Source organism: Saccopteryx leptura, chromosome 5, assembly GCF_036850995.1.
Source record: "Saccopteryx leptura isolate mSacLep1 chromosome 5, mSacLep1_pri_phased_curated, whole genome shotgun sequence".
NCBI classification, from domain to species: Eukaryota; Metazoa; Chordata; class Mammalia; order Chiroptera; family Emballonuridae; genus Saccopteryx; species Saccopteryx leptura.
This window is the reverse complement of record NC_089507.1, coordinates 9,735,013-9,758,477: the sequence shown is the minus strand read 5'-3', so window position 1 is coordinate 9,758,477 and position 23,465 is coordinate 9,735,013. Positions and strand designations below refer to the sequence as shown.

The window sequence follows — 23,465 nt, the reverse complement described above, 5'->3', positions numbered from 1 at the left end:
TTTTTATTATGGGGTTTTCTTGAATCTGCAGTAATTGCTTGCAGAATCAGTCACCTGTAAACTTTCTTATTGATAACCCATTCTCCTTGACATTCTTGTAATCATGGATTCCTGTGTGTGGGTTTGTTGAGAACTTAGAGAAAGTAGGACAAAATTTGTGCTCCTTAGTAACTAAGTAAAGTTGATGTCTGCCCCTTTTGTAAATAATTGCCTTCTGGCCACATAGCTCCCCACTCACATTGTACCTGTGCACACTCTTCTCTTTGTTTGGAATTCTGTTCCTCCTTACTGCGCCAGGCAAAACCTAATGCCCCTCTTGTCTCCTCTGTGGGAGGTCCATGCTGGCTCATTGCCCCCCCCCCCCCGCGTGCACATTCCCCATGCCACCCTCCACTGCCACCCACACACCACGGAGTCCTCCTCTCAGCCAGTGCTTGCAGGGCACGTCACTCATCGGGCCCTAACCACGTGGTCTGTGTCCAGCTCACTAGATTGTGAATTCCCTAGGGAAGGTGCCCTTCCTAATGGCCTCACCCTCCCATTGTAGAACTGACCAAGACGGGGCCTTGGCTCTTGCAGGACCCAGAGCGGCACAGACAGTGAGACCACGGGAGGGGCGGGGAGTGCCCTTTCCTGCTTTCCTGCTTCTGTCCAGCTAACCCTCCAGCCCCGCCGTCCTCGACAGCGGGCTCCCGGACTAGCTGGTGGCATCTGGTGGTCATGGGGGCAAGGCGGTATTCGGAACTGTCAGAAATGAGGTGGAAATTCCAAGAAGCCTGTTTCAGAATCAGTGTGTTTTCATTTTAGCCGTAGTATTTTATTTTTGAAATTTCAAAGGGCATTAAATGGAGGGCGGGAGATTTTTATCAGAAAGGTGTTTGTCATAGATTGTTTAAAAGTTAAGAAACCTTGCTCTATTCTCCACAGAGAGAGGCTGGCATTTTTATTTATTTATTTGGAAGCTAGTATTTTTCAAATGACCAAGAACAATAGTAGTAGGTTCAAAGTTAAATGTGGTAAGAGCTGGTGTGAAAATTTTCACTAGCATGTGATCTTTGGTTGACATAGGGTTACAGAATTGTTGCCATTTTGTATTTTTCTTAACATTGAAATTCAGATGTTAAAACTTTGCTAACCTTGTTGTTATTTTGTAAATTGATGTGGTGCCAAATCCATGGCGGGGTTAAGGCTGGAAGGATGAGTGACAGGTGGCCTTAGTAGAGTAGAGCTTCCGTTTTCGAAGCTGTGCCTTTGGCAGACCCTCCGGAGCCTGGCCCGCCTCTTCTGCTCATGAACTTGGGCACTTCCTTCCCTGAGATTCTGCAGAGGGGAGCTGACGATGGACTGCGGCCTCGCACGCAGACCCCCGCCCAGCACCTGGACAGTGCCCGGGACCGCCCTGTACCTGCAGCAGACCTCTGAAGGCCTCCAGACAGCGTGCCCTGAGAGGCAGAAAGGCCAGCGGACATTCCTGTCCCTGTTTCCACTCCCACTCTTTCTGTTATTTCACAGAGGACTCCCAAGAACTGCCTTATGTATGCAGAGGGTTATTTTGAAATAATTATTTTTTTGTGTGTAAATTTTTATAAATCTTTACCCCCAAAATGAATTTTGATTGAACAGCTGCAATTTGTAACTTCATGCCTTTCATTCATTTTTGTGCAAACCCTTCCCAGTGGCTGCAGTGCAGATAGATGGGTCTGCAAAGCCCCTTGCAGCCTCCGTGAACATCTGCACACAGCTGTGGTGGCCGCAGGAGGGCTGAACCCCGCAGCCTGCCTCTCCTGGAATCTCTTTTCAGACAGTGAGTTCTCACCCCCTGGTGGGGCATGAATTTCATGAGACCAGCATTGTTTTTAAAAAAAGGAAATAGAAAATATCAGCCAGTATTTCACTGGAGTACAACTTAGTATTTACTTAGTAAAATAATACTAAGTATTTCACTTAGTATTATTTCACTTAGTATTATTTTAGTGAAACTTTCATTTTGGCTCTGTGTGTGTGTGTGTTTGTGAACTTCAGTGTGTATATAGTGAATTGCAGTGTAAAGTGTATTTGTATCTAGGTTATGGTCAGAATTTGGATCCTCTCCTTTGGGTGTTAAGCTTCTTTGCAAGACTTTGTTCTTCTTAAGACAGCGAGCATGTATTTTATGCAGCTGTCACAGTCTCTGCAACATTAGGGCTGTGCGCTAAATGTTTAGGATGGGTCAGGAACCTATGGCTCCCGAGCCAGATGTCGCTCTTTTGATGGCTGCATCTGGCTCGCAGACAAATCTTTAATAAAAAAAATAATAACGTTAAAAATATAAAACATTCTCATGTATTACAATCCATTCATTTCCTACCGCTCATGTTCGTGGTTGTGGGTGGCTGGAGCCAATCACAGCTGTCCTCCGGGACAACATCAAATTTTTATTGGGGCCTGACCTGGCGCAGTGGATCAAGTGTTGACCTGGAAATGCTGAGGTCGCGGGTTCGAAACCCTGGGCTTGCCTGGTCAAGGCACATATGGGAGTTGATGCTCCCAGCTCCTCCCCCCTTCTCTCTCTCTGTCTCTCCTCTCTCTCTCTCCCTCTCCTCTCTAAAATGAATAAATAAAAAAAAAATTTTATTGGATAACGCGTAAAGTACACAGGTCATTGTATGGCTCTCACGGAATTACATTTTAAAATATGTGGCATTTATGGCTCTCTCGGCCAGAAAGGTTCTCGACCCCTGGTTTAGGAAAACAAAGTAGAACAAATCAAAGATTGTTAGCCCTGGAAAGTTTTGCACAACACCTTGTGTAGCATTTTGTCTTCGGTCCCCAGGAAAATGAGAAAACCCTAAACCTCCAGTGTATGATTTCTTTTTGAGGTAGTATTTTCATACCTAGTATTTACTTTGAAATTTTAGGTGGTACTTCAAGGAGAACCGGAGATTTTTATGTTTCTCAAAAGGGAAACAGAGAGTGGGATGACACCTTTCTAATGACACCTCATATATTTCAGGAGAAATTTTCTTTAGCTGTTACTTAAGACTGCTTGAATATTTTATGGTTATTTGATCCAAATAGAAAGGAAAGAGTAATTGTCTATTTTATCAAGGTGCCATACAAATTAATCAGAGTGTGAAAGTCTACATTATTCCCATTAGTAATATATACACTCAAAGCTTTTTATTCTTAACACATTTTCACAGTTAGCAATAAATGTGAATATGTAAACATTTTGTGCCTTTTGTAAGCTTGATTCATTAAATGCCCATTATTTTTGCGTTTTGTGACACCAGGCAAATTGGCAAAAAATGAGTTAGCGCAAAGGAAATTAGCGTAGCCCCTGTGCCTCATAAAAGTAGTGGGTAAAACCTTCCCAAGCACCAGCCTCCAGACTGGTTTCCTCGAGTGCGTGGTGGGGGGATGATCGCTGCAGCAGAGAGCGGAGAGCGGAGAGCGTGGCAGGCTGGGTGGTGAGCCCTTCCCCCTGCCCGGAGGACCGCAGCGTGGGGCAGCTTTGCACAGCCCCCAGGTCCTGGGCCGCGGGGAGGCGCGATGCCAGGTTCACATCTGGCTGGGCACCAGGCTCACCCACACCCGGCACAGGCTGTTTACCCCCTTCGGGCAGGGTGAATGCCATCGGGGTTGCATCTTGTTTGCTCTCTTAGGAAATGTTCATTTGTAAAGAATTTAGAAGAATGCTATACCTAATGAGAAAGGGTAACATTAGAACAATAGGTCCAGTAGCTGGGTCACTTTTTCATGTTCCCAAGCTCTGAAAGGCATTTCTATTGCTGGTGTATTGTGTATTCTCACATCCACGGATGGTTTCTTTCTACCCAGTTGCAATTTCTTTAGATCTCAGTCAGTGTTGAGATCCAGTTACGTAGTCAGCGTACGGTGCGAGGTGACTGCTTGCCCACTGAGTTTATTGGGCTGGTTTAAAGTGTGACCGAGAAGTCCCTTAGACTTTAGTTACTATTGTTTACCATAAACCATACTAATGCCAAATTCCTCTAAGCCAAAAAAAGGTAGCTGGACTTCTATTCTGCAAGAAAAGGTCGTTTCATACTTACTGCCTCTGTGCTCCTGCCCCTGCTCCCTCCCCTGCTGCGCTTCCTCCCTACCCCTCCCCTACAGTCTCCATCCCCACCCCTAGCCCTCCCTACCCCTACCCTACAGTCTCCATCGCCACCCCTAGCCCTCCCTACCCCTACCCTACAGTCTCCATCCCCACCCCTAGCCCTCCCCTACCCTACAGTCTCCATCCCCACCCCTAGCCCTCCCTACCCCTACCCTACAGTCTCCATCCCCACCCCTAGCCCTCCCCTACCCTACAGTCTCCATCCCCACCCCTAGCCCTCCCTACCCCTACCCTACAGTCTCCATCCCCACCCCTCCCCTCCCCTACCCTACAGTCTCCATCCCCACCCCTAGCCCTCCCCTCCCCTACCCTACAGTCTCCATCCCCACCCCTAGCCCTCCCTACCCCTACCCTACAGTCTCCATCCCCACCCCTAGCCCTCCCCTACCCTACAGTCTCCATCCCCACCCCTCCCCTCCCCTACCCTACAGTCTCCATCCCCACCCCTATCCCTCCCCTCCTCTACCCTACAGTCTCCATCCCCACCCCTAGCCCTCCCTACCCCTACCCTACAGTCTCCATCCCCACCCCTAGCCCTCCCCTACCCTACAGTCTCCATCCCCACCCCTAGCCCTCCCTACCCCTCCCCTACAGTCTCCATCCCCACCCCTCCCCTCCCCTCCCCTACCCTACAGTCTCCATCCCCACCCCTCCCCTCCCCTCCCCTACCCTACAGTCTCCATCCCCACCCCTAGCCCTCCCTACCCCTACCCTACAGTCTCCATCCCCACCCCTCCCCTCCCCTACCCTACAGTCTCCATCCCCACCCCTATCCCTCCCCTCCTCTACCCTACAGTCTCCATCCCCACCCCTAGCCCTCCCTACCCCTACCCTACAGTCTCCATCCCCACCCCTAGCCCTCCCTACCCCTACCCTACAGTCTCCATCCCCACCCCTCCCCTCCCCTACCCTACAGTCTCCATCCCCACCCCTATCCCTCCCCTCCCCTACCCTACAGTCTCCATCCCCACCCCTAGCCCTCCCCTACCCTACAGTCTCCATCCCCACCCCTCCCCTCCCTACCCCTACCCTACAGTCTCCATCCCCACCCCTAGCCCTCCCCTACCCCTCCCCTACAGTCTCCATCCCCACCCCTAGCCCTCCCTACCCCTCCCCTACAGTCTCCATCCCCACCCCTAGCCCTCCCTACCCCTCCCCTACAGTCTCCATCCCCACCCCTCCCCTCCCTACCCCTACCCTACAGTCTCAATCCCCACCCCTAGCCCTCCCCTACCCCTACCCTACAGTCTCCATCCCCACCCCTCCCCTCCCCTCCCCTACAGTCTCCATCGCCACCCCTAGCCCTCCCTACCCTACAGTCTCCATCCCCACCCCTAGCCCTCCCTATCCCTCCCCTACAGTCTCCATCCTCACCCCTAGCCCTCCCTACCCTACAGTCTCCATCCCCACCCCTAGCCCTCCCTACCCCTCCCCTACAGTCTCCATCCCCACCCCTCCCCTACCCTACCCTACAGTCTCCATCCCCACCCCTCCCTCCCCTACCCTACCCTACAGTCTCCATCCCCACCCCTAGCCCTCCCTACCCCTCCCCTACAGTCTCCATCCCCACCCCTAGCCCTCCCCTACCCTGCCCTACAGTCTCCATCCCCACCCCTAGCCCTCCCTACCCCTCCCCTACAGTCTCCATCCCCACACCTAGCCCTCCCCTACCCTACAGTCTCCATCCCCACCCCTAGCCCTCCCTACCCCTTCCCTACAGTCTCCATCCCCACCCCTAGCCCTCCCTACCCCTCCCCTACAGTCTCCATCCCCACCCCTAGCCCTCCCTACCCTACCCTACAGTCTCCATCCCCACCCCTAGCCCTCCCTACCCCTCCCCTACAGTCTCCATCCCCACCCCTAGCCCTCCCTACCCCTCCCCTACAGTCTCCATCCCCACCCCTAGCCCTCCCTACCCCTCCCCTACAGTCTCCATCCCCACCCCTAGCCCTCCCCTACCCTACAGTCTCCATCCCCACCCCTAGCCCTCCCTACCCCTCCCCTACAGTCTCCATCCCCACCCCTAGCCCTCCCTACCCCTACCCTACAGTCTCCATCCCCACCCCTCCCCTCCCCTACCCTACAGTCTCCATCCCCACCCCTAGCCCTCCCTACCCCTACCCTACAGTCTCCATCCCCACCCCTAGCCCTCCCCTACCCTACAGTCTCCATCCCCACCCCTAGCCCTCCCTACCCCTACCCTACAGTCTCCATCCCCACCCCTAGCCCTCCCTACCCCTACCCTACAGTCTCCATCCCCACCCCTCCCCTCCCCTACCCTACAGTCTCCATCCCCACCCCTATCCCTCCCCTCCTCTACCCTACAGTCTCCATCCCCACCCCTAGCCCTCCCTACCCCTACCCTACAGTCTCCATCCCCACCCCTAGCCCTCCCCTACCCTACAGTCTCCATCCCTACCCCTAGCCCTCCCTACCCCTACCCTACAGTCTCCATCCCCACCCCTCCCCTCCCCTACCCTACAGTCTCCATCCCCACCCCTAGCCCTCCCTACCCCTCCCTACAGTCTCCATCCCCACCCCTCCCCTCCCCTCCCCTACCCTACAGTCTCCATCCCCACCCCTCCCCTCCCCTCCCCTCCCCTACAGTCTCCATCCCCACCCCTAGCCCTCCCTACCCCTACCCTACAGTCTCCATCCCCACCCCTCCCCTCCCCTACCCTACAGTCTCCATCCCCACCCCTATCCCTCCCCTCCCCTACCCTACAGTCTCCATCCCCACCCCTAGCCCTCCCCTACCCTACAGTCTCCATCCCCACCCCTAGCCCTCCCTACCCCTACCCTACAGTCTCCATCCCCACCCCTAGCCCTCCCTACCCCTACCCTACAGTCTCCATCCCCACCCCTAGCCCTCCCCTACCCTACAGTCTCCATCCCCACCCCTCCCCTCCCTACCCCTACCCTACAGTCTCCATCCCCACCCCTAGCCCTCCCTACCCCTACCCTACAGTCTCCATCCCTACCCCTAGCCCTCCCTACCCCTACCCTACAGTCTCCATCCCCTCCCCTCCCCTCCCCTCCCCTACAGTCTCCATCCCCACCCCTAGCCCTCCCTACCCCTACCCTACAGTCTCCATCCCCACCCCTCCCCTCCCCTACCCTACAGTCTCCATCCCCACCCCTAGCCCTCCCCTACCCCTCCCCTACAGTCTCCATCCCCACCCCTAGCCCTCCCTACCCCTCCCCTACAGTCTCCATCCCCACCCCTAGCCCTCCCTACCCCTCCCCTACAGTCTCCATCCCCACCCCTAGCCCTCCCTACCCCTCCCCTACAGTCTCCATCCCCACCCCTAGCCCTCCCCGGGCAGCAGTCCCCATGTTCTCCATGGTGAAGGGTCTCCTCTTACGTGGAGCTTTCCCTGAATCTCCCAGGTTGGGTGGGCTCTGCTTTTCCTCAGTTCTGTCACCACACAGTGACCACCATGGTGACCTTCTTTGTCTACATGCTGGTGCCTCTGTTCATAAGCTTACTGAGGGCAGGAACCCCGTCCTGGTGTCCTGCCTGGCTTTGTGCAGCTGGGCTGAGCATGTGACTTGGGTCATATGCACAGCTTCCTGGGTGTGAGATGAATGAGTCATGTGTCCATCCCAGTTGAGGTCACCAGAAGACAGCCACTTACTCTCCGCCAGCACGCTGTTTCCTTACACATGCTCCCCGCGACAGGAAGAGGCTCTCAGTGACAGCAGCAGGGATGATACATAGAGACCACTTGGTGTCTGTGGGCGGTGCTCAGACTTCTGTAAGTGTGCACAGCAAGGAACACATAGATCTCTGTGCTGGTGACCAGCTCTGACCCACTGTCGTGCACAGAAGACTGAAAAGCATCGTCTGAGTACTGACGATTCAGCGTTGTACCCTGTTGTCCATGGGTCTGCGCTGTCTTTTATAAAGTTATATTTACTTGTATATGTATATGTATATATATGAGAAGTATATTTTTCAGGCATTTTGCAAAAAATTGTTAAAATCTGTCCTTTCTTTTCAAAGTGTGTTGTTAGTTTGCAAGGGCTGTGTAACACACTTTGCAAGGGCTGAAGATCCAGCTCAGAAGCTCGGGGCGTCAGCAGGGCTGGTTCCTGGGCTCTGTCCTCGCCCGCGGTGGCTGTCTCCTCCCTGTGTCTCTGTGCCACCCGCCCCGTCCCTGCCTTGTCCACATTTCCTCTTCCAGCGGGGATACCGGTCACACTGGATTAGGGCCTGCTCTAATGAACTCTTTTATCTTCATTACCTCTTAAAGACCCCCATCTCCAAATAGTCATTCTGAGGTACTGGAGGTTAGGACTTGAACATATGAATGCAAGGTGTGTGCAACTCTGCCTGTTACAGTGCGGATTTTACCTATTTCATATACTTCTGTAGGACGGTTTATTGACTGAGTGTCGTGTGTGAGGGCATATTCTTCATACTGTTCTTGTGTGTCAGACAGGAAGTCACTGCTCTTAGAGTTACAGTTTGATAGCCTGGGTGTGGCCACTTCTCCCAGCCATCAAAAGGCTCCTGCATTTAAGGGGTTAAAATGTACAGTGTTACAAAAAATAGGAAGGATGTGGTAAGTATACAAGAAAGAGAAAGAGATGTAAACATTAGCAGCTACCGCTCCAGTGGAAATAATGCCTTCTGAATATAGCAAGTTCAGATACACATGAAATTGTGTTAACATCGGTAATCAGCTTACATATTTTAACTCAATGTATATCCCAATCTTTCCCTTCCATGAAGCACTCTGATAAACAGGAAATAGTAAAATTATAAAGTTAAGGCTCTGGAAGAAGTACTGTGAATTTGCACTTTGAATAAAAGGTTTTTCATTAAAATATGACTCATCTAGACAAGTAGAACTTTAACTTGTTATTCCCATAGCTAAATTATGAGAAATGAATTTCCCACAAAGTTTAGAAATTCTTGTTTAAAAATTTTACCTACAATTATCCAGAGGATATTTATTGTGTATTTTGTTTTCTTTTCTCCCTGTAACGTGCAGCTGATGGTCTTCGGCATCTTCCTGTGCCTGGACGCCTTTCTGTACGTGTTCACCTTGCTCCCTCTGAGGGTCGTCCTGGCCCTGTCCCGGCTCCTCACGCTGCCCTGCTATGGCCTCAGGTCAGTGGGAAAGCCCTGTTTCAAAGGTTTAAATTATTTTTACTGTTTGTCGTTGTTAAAGTAAATAATCACATGGATAGGCTTTACAGAATAGGGACAATTCATACACTTTCACTCACACTTTGGTTTTTAATGCATAAAGTGATGCTGTTTATGTTTTTAAGAAATATTACATATGTTTGTAAAATGTTTATACACACATTTATTTTCTGAATGATTCTGAACCAGAACCTTGCTTTGGCCAGGAAATGAAGTTAAAAATGTAGGAGGCTGTGTGTGGGAGGTGTAGGAAGGGCCTTGGAGCTGAGGGTCAGGGACCTCACCGCCACTGTGCTACCTCACCCTGTACCTTTATGGCCTTGAAGGTCCTCAGCCACCTGGGCGTCATCTGTGAGTGAGGACGAGGCCCTGGGTGGGAGGTGGGGGCAGGTGGCATGGGACTCTCCTCAGGAACCGCTAGTGCAGGGCTTCCTCCCCCGTCCCTGCTCAGTCACTGAGTGGCCAGGGAGCCCGAGTGACTGATCGGAGGTGAGACTCCCTTTGACTTGTGAGGGGGAGCTCTCGAAGACCATTCCGAATGGGGAGCATCGGACAGCCCGACTCAGCACTGGTGAGCTGGGGAGTGCGGGCAACTGCCCACTTCCCTCAGCCTGTTTCCCCATCAGTGAAGAGCGTTATTGAGAGCCCAGCATCTCTCACCACAGAGGCTGCGAGGCGGTGAGCACACCCAGCGTAGTGCCCGGTTCACAGCAGACCAGAACACGTGCTCCTTTCCTTCCCTTTCTTCTCTACCAGAACTAGGAACAGAAAGGTGAAAATGCAAAGCTTAGTGAGTCTTGATGCTTTATTGGGCCCGAGGTTAGGGTTTGAGTCTCACAGTTTCCGTTCCTGGTAGTGGTACATCAGCACACCCGCTCTGTAGGTGCGCCCTGTAACGTACCCTGCAGTCCTCAGCACAGCTGCCCGGGGTGCGCTTCTGCACGCATCACCTCTATGGCAGTGGTACATCAGCACACCTCCACTCTGTAGGTGCGCCCTGTAACGTACCCTGCAGTCCTCAGCACAGCTGCCCGGGGTGCGCTTCACGCATCACCTCTATGGCAGTGGTACATCAGCACACCTCCACTCTGTAGGTGCGCCCTGTAACGTACCCTGCAGTCCTCAGCATAGCTGCCCGGGGTGCGCTTCTGCACATATCACCTCTATGGCAGTGGTACATCAGCACACCTCCACTCTGCACGCATCACCTCTATGGCAGTGGTACATCAGCACACCTCCACTCTGTAGGTGCGCCCTGTAACGTACCCTGCAGTCCTCAGCACAGCTGCCCGCGGTGCGCTTCTGCACACATCACCTCTATGGCAGTGGTACATCAGCACACCTCCACTCTGTAGGTGCGCCCTGTAACGTACCCTGCAGTCCTCAGCACAGCTGCCCGCGGTGCGCTTCTGCACGCATCACCTCTATGGCAGTGGTACATCAGCACACCCCGCTCTGTAGGTGCGCCCTGTAACGTACCCTGCAGTCCTCAGCACAGCTGCCCACGGTGCGCTTCTGCACACATCACCTCTATGGCAGTGGTACATCAGCACACCTCCACTCTGCACGCATCACCTCTATGGCAGTGGTACATCAGCACACCCCGCTCTGTAGGTGCGCCCTGTAACGTACCCTGCAGTCCTCAGCAGAGCTGCCCGGGGTGCGCTTCTGCACGCATCACCTCTGTGGCAGTGGTACATCAGCACACCTCCACTCTGCACGCATCACCTCTATGGCAGTGGTACATCAGCACACCTCCACTCTGCACGCATCACCTCTATGGCAGTGGTACATCAGCACACCCCGCTCTGTAGGTGCGCCCTGTAACGTACCCTGCAGTCCTCAGCACAGCTGCCCGGGGTGCGCTTCTGCACGCATCACCTCTATGGCAGTGGTACATCAGCACACCTCCACTCTGTAGGTGCGCCCTGTAACGTACCCTGCAGTCCTCAGCACAGCTGCCCGGGATACAATTCTAATATGCATGACTTCTAGATACATTTCATTCCAAAAAGGCTTTAAAGTGCTGAAATGGACAGTAGTATATCAAATTTTGTTTAACTATAAAGTAGGTGACTATTCCATGATATATAAAATACATAATTAATAAAATTATTATCAATAACTAACCATAGAAACTGAGTTACAGAATCATTGGTGTCAACACATGGATTTATATATAGATTTTTTTTTGAAGACTAAGGTCATGGAAGATTCTCTTTTAAAGTAGTTAAAGAGAATATACTTAAAATTTAGTCGGCATTGAATAATACATATAGTTCCTTTAAAAATGAGCCTTACTCAGTTTTAATAAGGAAGAAATCCTTCCAATATATAAGAAATCCTTCCAATATATGTGGAAGAATTTATTGATCATGATGATCATATTGTGAAAAGGAAGAGTAAACATTTTTTTGCAAAATGTCATAGAGTAAAACAATTGTAAGAATATCACATCATTGTTATATATGATATTTTTCATTCTGCAATCTTACTGTCCTTCCAGAATGAGAAAATTGTTACATATTTTGTTAATTACATGTTAATCAGATGGAGGATATTTTTAGGAATTTACCATCAACTTTAAGGTATTCAAGTACATCCTTTATACCTTTGGGAGAATTTTTTTATTTTTTTTTACAGAGACAGAGAGAGGGACAGATAGGGACAGATAGGCAGGAAGGGAGAGAGATGAGAAGCATCCATTCTTTGTTGCAGCTCCTTAGTTGTTTAGTGATTGTTTTCTCATATGTGCCTTGACTGGGGGGGGGGGGTTACAGCAGAGCGAGGGACCCCTTGCTCAAGCCAGCGACCTTGGGCTTCAATCCAGTGACCTTTGGGCTCAAGCCAGTGACCATGAGGTCGTGTCTATGATCCCACGCTCAAGCCAGTGACCCCTTGCTCAAGCTGGTGAACCCATGCTCAAGCCAGACCAGCCCGTGCTCAAGAGGGCAACCTCAGGGTTTCGAGCCTGAGTCCTCTGCATCCCAGCCTGACACTCTGTCCACTGTGCCACTGCCTGATCAGACAACCTTTGGGAGAATTTTTAAGAAGGCTTTATTTCATTGGCAAACCAATCTTTTAAGACCTTTGTAGCATGGTACTTGGAATATTAACAAAGCTTAACCTCCTATACTATTTTTTTATCACTATTGGGAGTTAAGTAAAATCATAGCTATCTTTTTAAAACCACAAAAAGAAATCTAATAAGATATTACTACGTATAAATCTTCACATGTGATTATCTAACAAGGATGGGCACATAGGCATGCGGATAAAGGCCCAGGGAAGCTGCCTGACACGCTGACCAGTGCTATGTAGGGATTTTCATGTCTACACGATGAGCTAGGTGACTTTTTAGCTGTTTTTGATCAACAGTGTGAGGCAAATTTGTGTTCTAGCCATCTTTAAGTGAATGGCTTTTCAAGACATGTCCTGTTCTGTGTGGCCGTTGGCATGATGAGGCAAAACATTAGAAGGACTCTTCTTCTGGATCGGGCTCTTCCTTGGGTCTGCAGCACACAGTGGAGTACCTGAGGGCGGGGCCGTGAGGGAGGGGCCGGGGGTTGTCCCGAGGCCTCCTTTTAAGGCTCTTGTTTAGAGGCCCATTTTGTTGTATAGGCATCTAAACTGTGTCATTTCATTGTGTCCCTCTTCATTTGGGGAAGCAGGGCACCAAAGTAGAATTCAAGAAGTCTTTTTATTGTCTGTTCTGAAAACTAAAAGGTTTTCTGGGAAATCTTCAGTCCTCTACTCCTATTTGCTTTGTTTTGTGAGTGGCCGATGGTCCCTGGAGCCAACCTTTCTTCTATATATTTTGAGATAGTTTTAATATATAAATTAAAGATACTGATTTTGTATATTACTTTATACTTCTTAATCTAATTTAATTTCGATCACATTTAAAAACAAAATCAGTGTTCTATTTTCAAGGTTTTGTAGCTACAATGACACTAGAGGGCAGCGTGTTCACTGTACGGTTAAGACTCCGTCCAGGAAGTTTCCCTGTGCTAACGGTCTTGCTCTTTCTGCAGCTGGGGTCATTTTATGCCATCGCTAATAAATACACATTATGTGTAAAATGTGAAATACAGTTAAAATTATACACCAGAGCGTCGGCAATCTTGAGTGCTGTGTAGGCCAGGTCACACAGACGAGGGAAACACTGTCTACATTTTAGTGCCCTCATCGCTTTCTCAAAATGCAGTCATTTATGCTTATAATAAGTGGGTTACAATTTATATTTCTCTTTGGGCAATTTAGAAAACTGTACTTTTGAGCATTATTTTTTAAAGCCGCAAACTTGAAGTAATTTGAAACTTAAAATGTGAAAAATTGTATTGACAAATTATATTATGAAATTGTTACTATTAACTCTGAGAACGTTCAGATATTTAGGGGTGTAAGAGTGCCTTCTGCCTTCACAAAGTGTGGCTGTTCAGGAGCCAGTTCCGCCCTCCTGTCCCGTTCCTCCAGCTGCACCCGCAGGGCTCTTGCCCTGTCCCCCTGTAGCTGTGCCCCAGTCCCTCTGTCCAGCCGGCAGAAAGTGCTCTTTCCTTCGTCTCACTTTATTTTCTTCAAAGGGATGAGAAGAAATTAAAGGGACCAGCAAAGAAGTTGATTATATTCTTTTATCTATTTTCTTTTTCTCTTCTCTATTTCAGTCTTCTTTCTGTTTAAAAAAAAAAAAAAAAAAAAAAAAAAGCTAATCTCTTCCTAGTCTCTGCGTTCTTTGAAATGATTCCCCAGAAAGGGGAAAAGACTATTTGTCAGTCATCCAGATGCTGACAGGAGAACAGCGCCTCTTTGTAGCCGCGCGCAGTCTGTCTTGGTGTCACCTCTGCGGTGGAATCACATCGCTGCCTCTTCATGTTCGACACCAGTGTTCTCACCTCTCCTGGCAGTTTTATCTGGTACCCATTTGGGAGAGGCTTTTGAAAGCTGCCAGCCTCTTGGGTTTTCTGTGTTAGAATTTGCTGTATTCTTTGAACGTATTTCTAAATCTTCTGCAAGCTTGCTGTGTTTTCGTGGTTTGGGTTTTGGGTTTTTGCTCATGTGACAGCCGAGTGAGTAGACGAGGCCTCTCTGCCTTTCACAAAGGCTGAGGGCCAGGGCGCCAAGGGCCAGGGCAACGCTGCAGCCCCTCGTGGGAACCCAGCCGTCATCACGATCGCTCCACCGGTGGGCGTTTCGCCAGCTCACTGCATTGTTCATCTCAAGAGGTTGGCAGGGTTACTAGCTTGACTTGGTGTGTTGTCTGCAAAGGATGCACTCACTGCTTTCATAAAATGTTTGCGTGCCCCCTTAGTAATCTCAAGAATGTGGCACTGAAAACTGTTCCCAATGAAGGAACAATCATGACAAATCTTTGCCCCCGACTATTTTACTGTGGTAGACCAGATACACAGAGAAACACATCTCGTCTGACTATTTTACTGTGGTAGACCAAATACACAGAGAGACACACCTCGTTCTTTCAAAACAGATTCGGTTATGCATTTTTTTCTCTTTCTCAGACAGGGTATCTCTTTAGAAAAACATTCCAGATACTTTGTGAGTTAGGATAATTTTTTAAATGATGAAGATATGGAAATTAGAATTCAGTCTTGATTCATTCTGTGAGGTATCTGTATTTCTTGGAAGAATAAAAGTATTTTGTTATGCTAAATGAGGTATCAAACCTAATTTTTCCAGTTTTACTTATAAATTATTCCTAATTTACTTATAAAGAATAATTAATTGTGTAAGTATTTTTAATTTGCCTGGCATCTTTGTGACTCTTTTCTCCTCTTAAAACTTGTGACTTCATTCTGTGTGTTAGAATTCTGAGCCATATTTGAGTTAAAAATTGAGGCTGGTTATAGAGAAAAATACTACTATCTGGTACCAAGATCTGGTAGTTATTTCTGAAAACTTTTAAAGCATTTTAGACAGGAATAAAGTGTAGAGGAGGTTTAGATAATAAATGCGAAAGTATTTTTCTTTTACTCTAGAGCAGATAAATATGTGCAAATTTTCTGACGATCTCACTCTGGTTTTTAGTCATAACTTATTTGAGGCTTCTTGAACTTTTTTAAAGAGACTATTGTGTCTTTTTCTCTTGAATACTTACTTACCTTATAGGAAAGCCCTTATGTCCCAGAAGAAATATGAATTTAAAATGCTTGAAAGTTTCTTAACCCATTGGGTTTCCTCTGTATGCCTCACTTCCTTCAGGATGGCCCCACCTGAAATTACACACATGCACACACATGAACAGGTTTTTCTCTTTTAGACGTAAGCCTTAATTTTGGCCTAAGTGCTTAATGCCACCCCTGTAGCACCTGTAGGAAGAGCTCCTGATAACTGTTTCTGGGGAAACAAGTGAGTGTTATTTTCTCGTACCAGGGCTGACCCGTGTGGCTGGCGTGTGGAGAGCACTATGTTTGTTGTATCAGAGAGTCCCCGTACCAGCAGGTGGTGTTGTCCCTTGTTTCCTCACCTGGCGCTCTCTGTAGCGTAGCAACATTACAACCTTCTCTCTTTCTTTCTCTCTCGTAAATCAGACCGAAGGGAGGAGCACTTTCACTTCCTTTATAGAATGGAATGTGCTGTCACAGGGACTCCTTGTGGTGAGTAAACCCTGATTTTTCCTTCTATTCTCTTGGCCAAATTGACATCAGTACAATATTGGTTATAAGAAAACAAACCAACCAACCAACCAGCACAGCAACGTACTGTCTGGGAACAGACCCCTTCTGAAATGCGAGGTCCCCAGTCCGTGCTTGCTGGGAGCTTTGTCCACGGTCTGCAGGATTTGCCCATGATCTCACGCGCCAGGAAAGTCTCTTGGTAAAGTGATCTTTAATGACACTTGCTGGGCCAGACTTGACGGCAGGCACTTGATCCCCAGGCCACAGCGGTCAGCTGAGCCCAGTTCTTCCCTGTGAGCAGTTCTTACTGTGTATCACTCCAGACACCCAGCCTGGCTGGGTAAGGCCAGTTACTCTCTTGCAGTATATTTGAAATTATTTTAAAGCCCAAGGGAAACTTGAATCATTCAGTTTAAGCATTTAGTAGTTATTATTCTACTGTATGTCATGAAAACTTACTAAGAATTAATATTTTCAATTATCTAATTAAGGGAAATGTCTTAATCTCAATACTTTATTCCAACTTAACTTTAAAATTATAGAGGGCCTTACCTTTCAAATGAGAACTACATTTAATTGACATTTTTCATTTTATGAGTATTCGTATTTCTTTATTTGTTAAATTATACTACAAATAGCTTAAAATGTGTAAAGAGATAAAGAAAGCTCCAGCCTAAATATTTTAATTTTTTTTTTTAGAGAGAGAGAGAGAGAAAAAAAATTGATTTGTTGTTCCTCTTATGCAGTCATTGGTTGGTTCTTATATGTGCCCTGACTGGGAATCGAACCCGCAGCCTTGGCCTTTCAGGACTATGTTCCAACCAACTGAGTTACCCGGCAGGACAAAGTAATTTATAACGATGATGATACCTTGGTGTAGTTCGACACCGACTTGAAAATGAACTAGGCAGGGTTATCCCATTTCTCTTGCTCATTGTGTTGCCTCCTCTTCCTTCCTGATCTTTCTGTCTGATGCCAGTTTTTACTGGCCAGCATGTTATCCTCTGCTACACAGGAGGAAGAAGCCTACCTTGGTCATCTTTGTCTACGATATTCTGTTCCCACAAATCTGGGAGCTTTCGAAACAACGGGGACGCTTCAGTTGGTAATTGTTCAAATCTAATGGAAATATTTGAGTATAAGATAAAATGTAGAAATGTAAAACATTTCATGTCTTGAAGAGCGATTTAACTGAAAATTTAAAACAGGTTTAAGTTCTGTTAAATATCTGGCTTAGTATTATCTGGATTACGATAAGTCGCAGCCAACCTGTAAATTAGATTAGCGGGTTTTCACTCTGTTCAACAGCTTATTCTGCTTGTTTCTGTGCTTGCACGGGGTTTTCAGCATTTGCAAAACGAGCTGCCAGTAACTACTTTTTAACAGGCATTTATAAAGAAGAACTTTGGCCGGAAAGTATTGTTCAAAAGCCAATTTACAGTTGATTGGCAGGGCTGCGGATAAGCTTCTTACAGAGTTGGAAATGCTTATCAGAGTGTCATCTAAAAATACCCTGGCCGAAAAGAGAACAAATCCTGGGACGGGGTCAAGTTGTTACAAACGAGGCAAACAGTTTCGGGGTTAGGCGTTTTCTTAATCAGATAGGCTATGATCTACACATGTTATGAGACATACACATGTCTTAAGATGCCACCTTGTGAACACTTGCTTTATTTTTACAACTATCCTTTTTCATTAACAGGTACATGACCCGTTTTTCTTAAGAGTTTTGCTTTTGTGTTTTACTTGACTAATACGCCTTATTTGGAAAATCAGAATCCTCTCTCCAAAATCGACTACTCTAGACTTTCAGCAGATCCTTCGTCTGTGGTCCTCCTTTGTCTTTTTTTTGGAAATAAAGAGCAAAAATGATGGATATATTTGTTTTTTAGCACAATAGAGTTTCCAAATGAGGTGGCCATGTAGTGGTAGGTTATACAGTATGAATCCCACTGAGAGAGAAAAGGTGCCGAGTTGTTGATTTCTAAGGGAGACCCAGCCTGGCAGATGGCAGTGAGGAGCACGCCTGCGGGGGCCAGGCTTCCGGAGCTCAGACCCTGCTCCCCGCCCCGGGACCCCAGCCGCCCCGCTGCGGCCCTCTCCTGACTGCTCCCCGCCCCGGGACCCCGGCCGCCCCGCTGCGGCACTCTCCTGACTGCTCCCCGCCCCGGGACCCCAGCCGCTGCGGCACTCTCCTGACTGCTCCCCGCCCCGGGACCCCAGCCGCCCCGCTGCGGCACTCTCCTGACTGCTCCCGCCCCGGAACCCCAGCCGCTGCGGCACTCTCCTGACTGCTCCCCGCCCCGGAACCCCAGCTGCCCCGCTGCGGCACTCTCCTTCAAAACGGGCGGGGACAGTCCCTCCTCGGAGGGTTATTGTGAAACTGGATGGATGTGTGCAAAGTGCCTGGAAGGGTACCTGCCATGCAGTCACTGGATTGTAGCAGAGGTGTTGCTGCAACTTTTCTGTTCATTTTATAACGTGGTTTAATGCTAGGCAAGGTGAAGCTCATTGAAGTTGTTCATGCTCAATTTGTAAGTTTTAATTATTTTGGTTCAAAATGTGTGGTATTGTGTTATTTTGGGATACATATTTCCAATGTTTGGTAGTTCTTATTTCCAGCAATGACTTGTGTTAACTATAAGAGTTCTTCATGGATAAGCTAACACATTGGGCCTTTGCTGCAAATGTTTATAAAGAAATACGATTAAATATATGCGTTAAGTAGCCCTTTATCTCTTGAATAAGGTCGCTTTGACTGGGACCACTGAATTAAATAGTTGCCAATCTAGTACCAGAAGCTCTGAGTATAGGTTTCTACTTTAATTAGTTACAAAATCATTTTGGTAATAAATGCAGAGTCATGAATGCCACTCTGCTTTTGGTTTTTATCATTTTCTTAATGCATGAAGTGTGATGTATGGCTCTTGAATGCAGAGGTCCAGAACTGTTGGCGATTGGTGACTTTCAGCACATGCCCAGTTGTGCTCCACCTCCGCGGAGGAGCCAGCAGGGGGTGCTGTGTGCAGAAGCCTCACGTGTCCCAGGCCATGCCGGAGGAGAAGTGGTTCACGTAGGCCAGGAGCTCAGGGGGATCAACATGTCCCCTCTCATTGTTTGAATTTAAAAATTTTAGCTCCAACTCTCAGCAAATGTAACCACTTTTCTACTTTTAATCTTTTGGAGGTGAGGGCAGGGAATTAATCCCTTAGTAGTCCCTTGGCACAGATCTGCATTCTGCGCTAGGTATTTGGAAATAGGAGATGCAGTTCAGTCTGGGTTTCCTGGGGAGAAAAGGGCCAGAGTCTGCCTGGAAGAGAGAGGAACAGCAGTGGAGAAAGGGGGACAGAGAAATGGCGACAGAGGTTGCTCAGCTTTGTCCTGGATACATTTTACCCAGACCTTCAGCTGCTAAGAATAATTTCACTTTCTCTGTCTCGTCTGTCTCAAGAGTGTTGTCTGACTTAGATGAGTTCTGAGCCGATCTCCCTTTAGGCTCATTGGTTCGGCTCAGTGTTTTCCCACCTTCTTCTAGTCCTTCCTGGACATAGTCCTCCCAGCATTTCCCTCATTTCAGGACTTTGGCAGCACCCCATATTCTCTTTGCGAACAGACGAAAGTCACTCCTGACTGGAAAGCACAGGCAGTGTGCGTCGCAGGACACGAGAAAGGTTCTGTACCGCGCTCGCTCCCAGAGTCGCGTTGCACGCACCGGCCTTATCTCGTAGAACAGTGTTCCAGGTAACAGCAGGAGACTCACAGAGTCCTTGTTAAACTCTACAGGGATTTTGAAGGGAAAGAGCTCCTGACCTGAATGTGGAGGAGGGTTAGGAAAGCACTCCAGAGAAATGGTAGCCAAGGAATACTGAGTATTATCAGTAGCTAGCTCAGAACATCACGGCCCAGCCAGAAAGGGAGCTCACGCTTTAGAATGTTGTCAGGATGGGTGGAGATGAAGAGGTTTGGCAGCTCCCAAGGACAGTGCTTGGGCCTTTTGTCGATGACATTATGCCTGAAAGCTGCCATAACAGAGGACAGAGCATCTTCCCTCGAGTCAGCCGGCAGTAGGCCTAGAAAACGCTTCTTCCCCACTCTTGTCCCAGGAGTTTACATTCAGTGAAGGAAGTCGTGAATTTCTTTTCTAGTGTACCTTTTGCTGTGTCTTAGTAAGATGTTTCCATTCTCAATTTAGGTTTAGCTCTTCATACTCTAACCTCAGTAGTGAGGAATGATTTTGGTTCGTATTAATTAGGGAAAAGCTCTTTCCAGCTCTTGTCATACAGCATTAACTTCTGTAATGTAGAAGCTATTCTGCAAACCAGTAAGAAAAAGATATAAGGAGAGAATTCATAGAAAATGTAAGTAGATTAAATACGTTAGGAAGAGGTCTGCCGGTAAAAGAAATTAACATGGGGACTACACTAGATGCCACTTGTCAGCAGCGGATTGGCAAAGATCAGAGTTGATCAGACACTGAGCTGATGCCCGTGGGCCACAGGCTTCCTCCTGTTTTCTGGTTGTTTAAATTGTGACTCCTGCAGAGGGCAGCTCAGCTGCTCCTGTGAAAGTGTCACTTGACCATGACCTTGAAATGCCAATTTTAGGCATTTATCTTGTAGACATACTTTCACATATGAAGCATGACATGTACATTGCCTCATGGAAATCTATCAGTGATATGTTAAACAATTTATGGTACAGCCACACAATGGAATTACCCTATCATAGAGATGTGAGTTCCTTATGAACCGATGTGGAGAATCTGTTAAGTAAAAAGTACCCAGCACAGAACGATGTGCACAGAATGCGCATGTGTGTACAAGGGGCCAGCCGCGGGCGGTCGGGCTTCACGATGGGGTCAGAGGCTCGTGCCATACTCGTGGAAATCCATCGCTTCACGCGCTCTATCCACAGACGCCTGCCCTCTGTGCTCCCTGATTACAGGTGCCCACTTCCAGTAGTAATCCCGGTGTATAACTCTCATATTTTGAACTTGGGCAGAGAAATTCACACCGTTTAGTCATTAGTTATATATAGAATACAACGTGCCTTGTTAGACCGAAGTGTGTAAAAGACGAACCTAATTCTCATTTCCATCGTATGCCGGTCTGTATCCAGTAAAGAGTCTTTATTTCGAAAACATAGAAAGTAAAACTCATATTTTTATCCCGTCCTATGTTGCAGGGACCGACGTTTACTGCAGCCGGCCCAGGTGTGTGACATTTTGAAGGGTGTCATTTTGGTGATCTGCTTTTTTATGATGCACTATGTCGACTACTCCATGATGTACCACCTGATCAGAGGGCAGTCTGTCATCAAGCTCTACATCATCTACAACATGCTCGAGGTGAGCAGGGGCCCGTTTGCCACCAGGTCAGCCCGGCCCCACTGCGCAGGGGCTCAGGGCCGACCGCTTCCCTGCGGCTCCGGTGAGGGTGCTTCCGCCTTCAGGGCTCGTCCCATCGCTGGGGACCCTGCTAAACTGCAGGTCTGGCCTGTTAGATCTGGCTGGGGCTGGAGGAGCTGTCGCTCTGACCAGAGGTGCCTGTGCTGTCAGTGTGGGGATGCGTGGGCAGCAGGGCAGGTCCGGACGGGCCCCTCGTGTTCTCAGTGAGGAAGAAGCTCTGCCCGCGGATGCTGCTGAGCCCTTGCCTGCTGTGCAGTGAGCTGTGGAACGGGAGAGAGGTGTCTCGCGAAGTCCTGGGAAACCCACATCTACTTTCTGCTGCAACTTCTGTAATTATGAAGAAAATGTTGGGAGTATACATACATGCTTGCTCTAATGGATTTAGATTTTAATGCTTTGAGTTTTTCACACAGAGCAGTAAACGTAAGTTTCCCAATATCTCTACGTACTGACATTTGTAATGCAACACATCTCACTTAAAACTTAGAGCAGTCAGCGTGAGAAAATCTGCATTTGCAGAAAAATAGTTACATAAAGCAAAAGTACTTTATTTTATGTACTTTTATTTTAAGTATAGCACATACAGCAGCAGTTCTCAACCTGTGGGTCGCGACCCCGGCGGGGGTTGAACGACCAAAACACAGGGGTCGCCTAAAGCCATCGGAAATACATATTTTATTTAAAAATGTAACATATAATAAATATGTATGTACTTTATTTCATTTCTTATACTATATTCATGGAGACCAGTACCTGAAAATGTCTTTAGGAAGTAAATCTGCATATTCTATAGAATAAACCTCAAGCAAATTGCAGCCACCATTGTTTACTAATATTAGGTACGAATAGAATGGGTCAAGTGATATATTTGTCCTAGATGATTTAAGTTGGAATCCTGAGTTTGAAGTTAGAGTTAAAACCAGAGGAACTGAGATTTTGACGTGTCCTCTCCCTTTTATTTTTGCCAGCATGTTGTAAGACTTTGGTTAAAACGTAGCTAATTAGACAGGGTCTCCTTCAAGGAAGGGCGGTTCTGAGGATGCGCTGTGTGTCTGAGTGGAGAGGGGCCTGCCCTTTGGGAGCGCCCCTCCCAGTGGGATTTCAGGGCTCTGTTTTTGTACAAATGCAGATCTCTCCTATGTGAGTTGCTTCTGAATTTTAGTAACATGTTTAAGTGGAATATTAAGAAGCCCCTTTTTAATAATTTTTTTCCCTTTAGGTAGCAGATCGTCTATTTTCCTCATTCGGTCAAGATATATTAGATGCTCTCTATTGGACGGCAACAGAGCCGAAAGAAAGAAAAAGAGCCCACATTGGGGTGATTCCTCACTTTTTCATGGCTGTTCTCTATGTCTGTATCCTTTTAGATGTATCAGAAATTCCAACAGTCAGTGTGGATTCTACATTATGTTGTTTGGTTAGCTGTTTCTTTGATTTAAAGGGGTGTGTGTATGTGTATGTGTGTGTGTCTGCTGAACATTAATGTGAACTGTCTGCTTGCTTTTGAGAAATTAGTAAAATAGTCATAAATTAATTTAAAGAGCCACATGTATACATGTTGCTTTAAACTGCTAAAAAAACAGTCTGTTCTCAGTGTAAACTGATTATGTGGAAGGGTTTTTGACTGAAAAGTATTATACGTACTTCACAGATCTGTGTAAACTTTTTCATACTTAGTTGGAATTTTTTTTAAAGTTATCTTTAAACCTATGATTTCTTTGTGATAACCTGGACTTAAAATGTATGCAGTTTATCTAGAAGTAAAATTTAGAATTGATTGGGGGGGATTGTGGAGGTTTTACTCTTTCCTTATATCTCCATCTTAAGGGTTTTTTTCTTCCTTGAAGAGTAAAGGCTTTATTATATATAAGCAGTGTATGTGTGCCTGTTCAAATGTATTTACATGCATGAGCATACGTACACTGGAGTCCCACGCGCTCCGAGCTCGTTCACAGGCACGTGTCTTGTGATTCCTTCATGCTCTCTCTGAAACAGACCTGAAAGAAGCGGACGCCTGCTCGGAAAGTCAGGGACTGACTGGGAGGGGTTCTGTGGAGTAAGAGCTTGTTCCCAGTGCAGTGCAGCCAAGGTTACTGTTCTAACTGAAATAAATGGTTTCAGGTGTAATACGAATATAATTCTGCAACT

At 47.6% G+C, this 23,465-nt stretch overlaps 1 protein-coding gene across 1 annotated transcript in view; it reads left to right on the top strand.

Annotated features, from left to right (window-relative positions):
• The window catches only part of TAPT1 (transmembrane anterior posterior transformation 1), a 64,409-nt gene that overhangs the window by 19,257 nt on the left and 21,687 nt on the right, over positions 1–23,465 (top strand). The window contains exons 3-5 of the mRNA XM_066384495.1: positions 9,121–9,239; positions 21,095–21,257; positions 22,537–22,672. Coding sequence (XP_066240592.1) covers positions 9,121–9,239; positions 21,095–21,257; positions 22,537–22,672 — 418 coding nt within the window. The remainder of the gene's footprint in view (positions 1–9,120; positions 9,240–21,094; positions 21,258–22,536; positions 22,673–23,465) is intronic.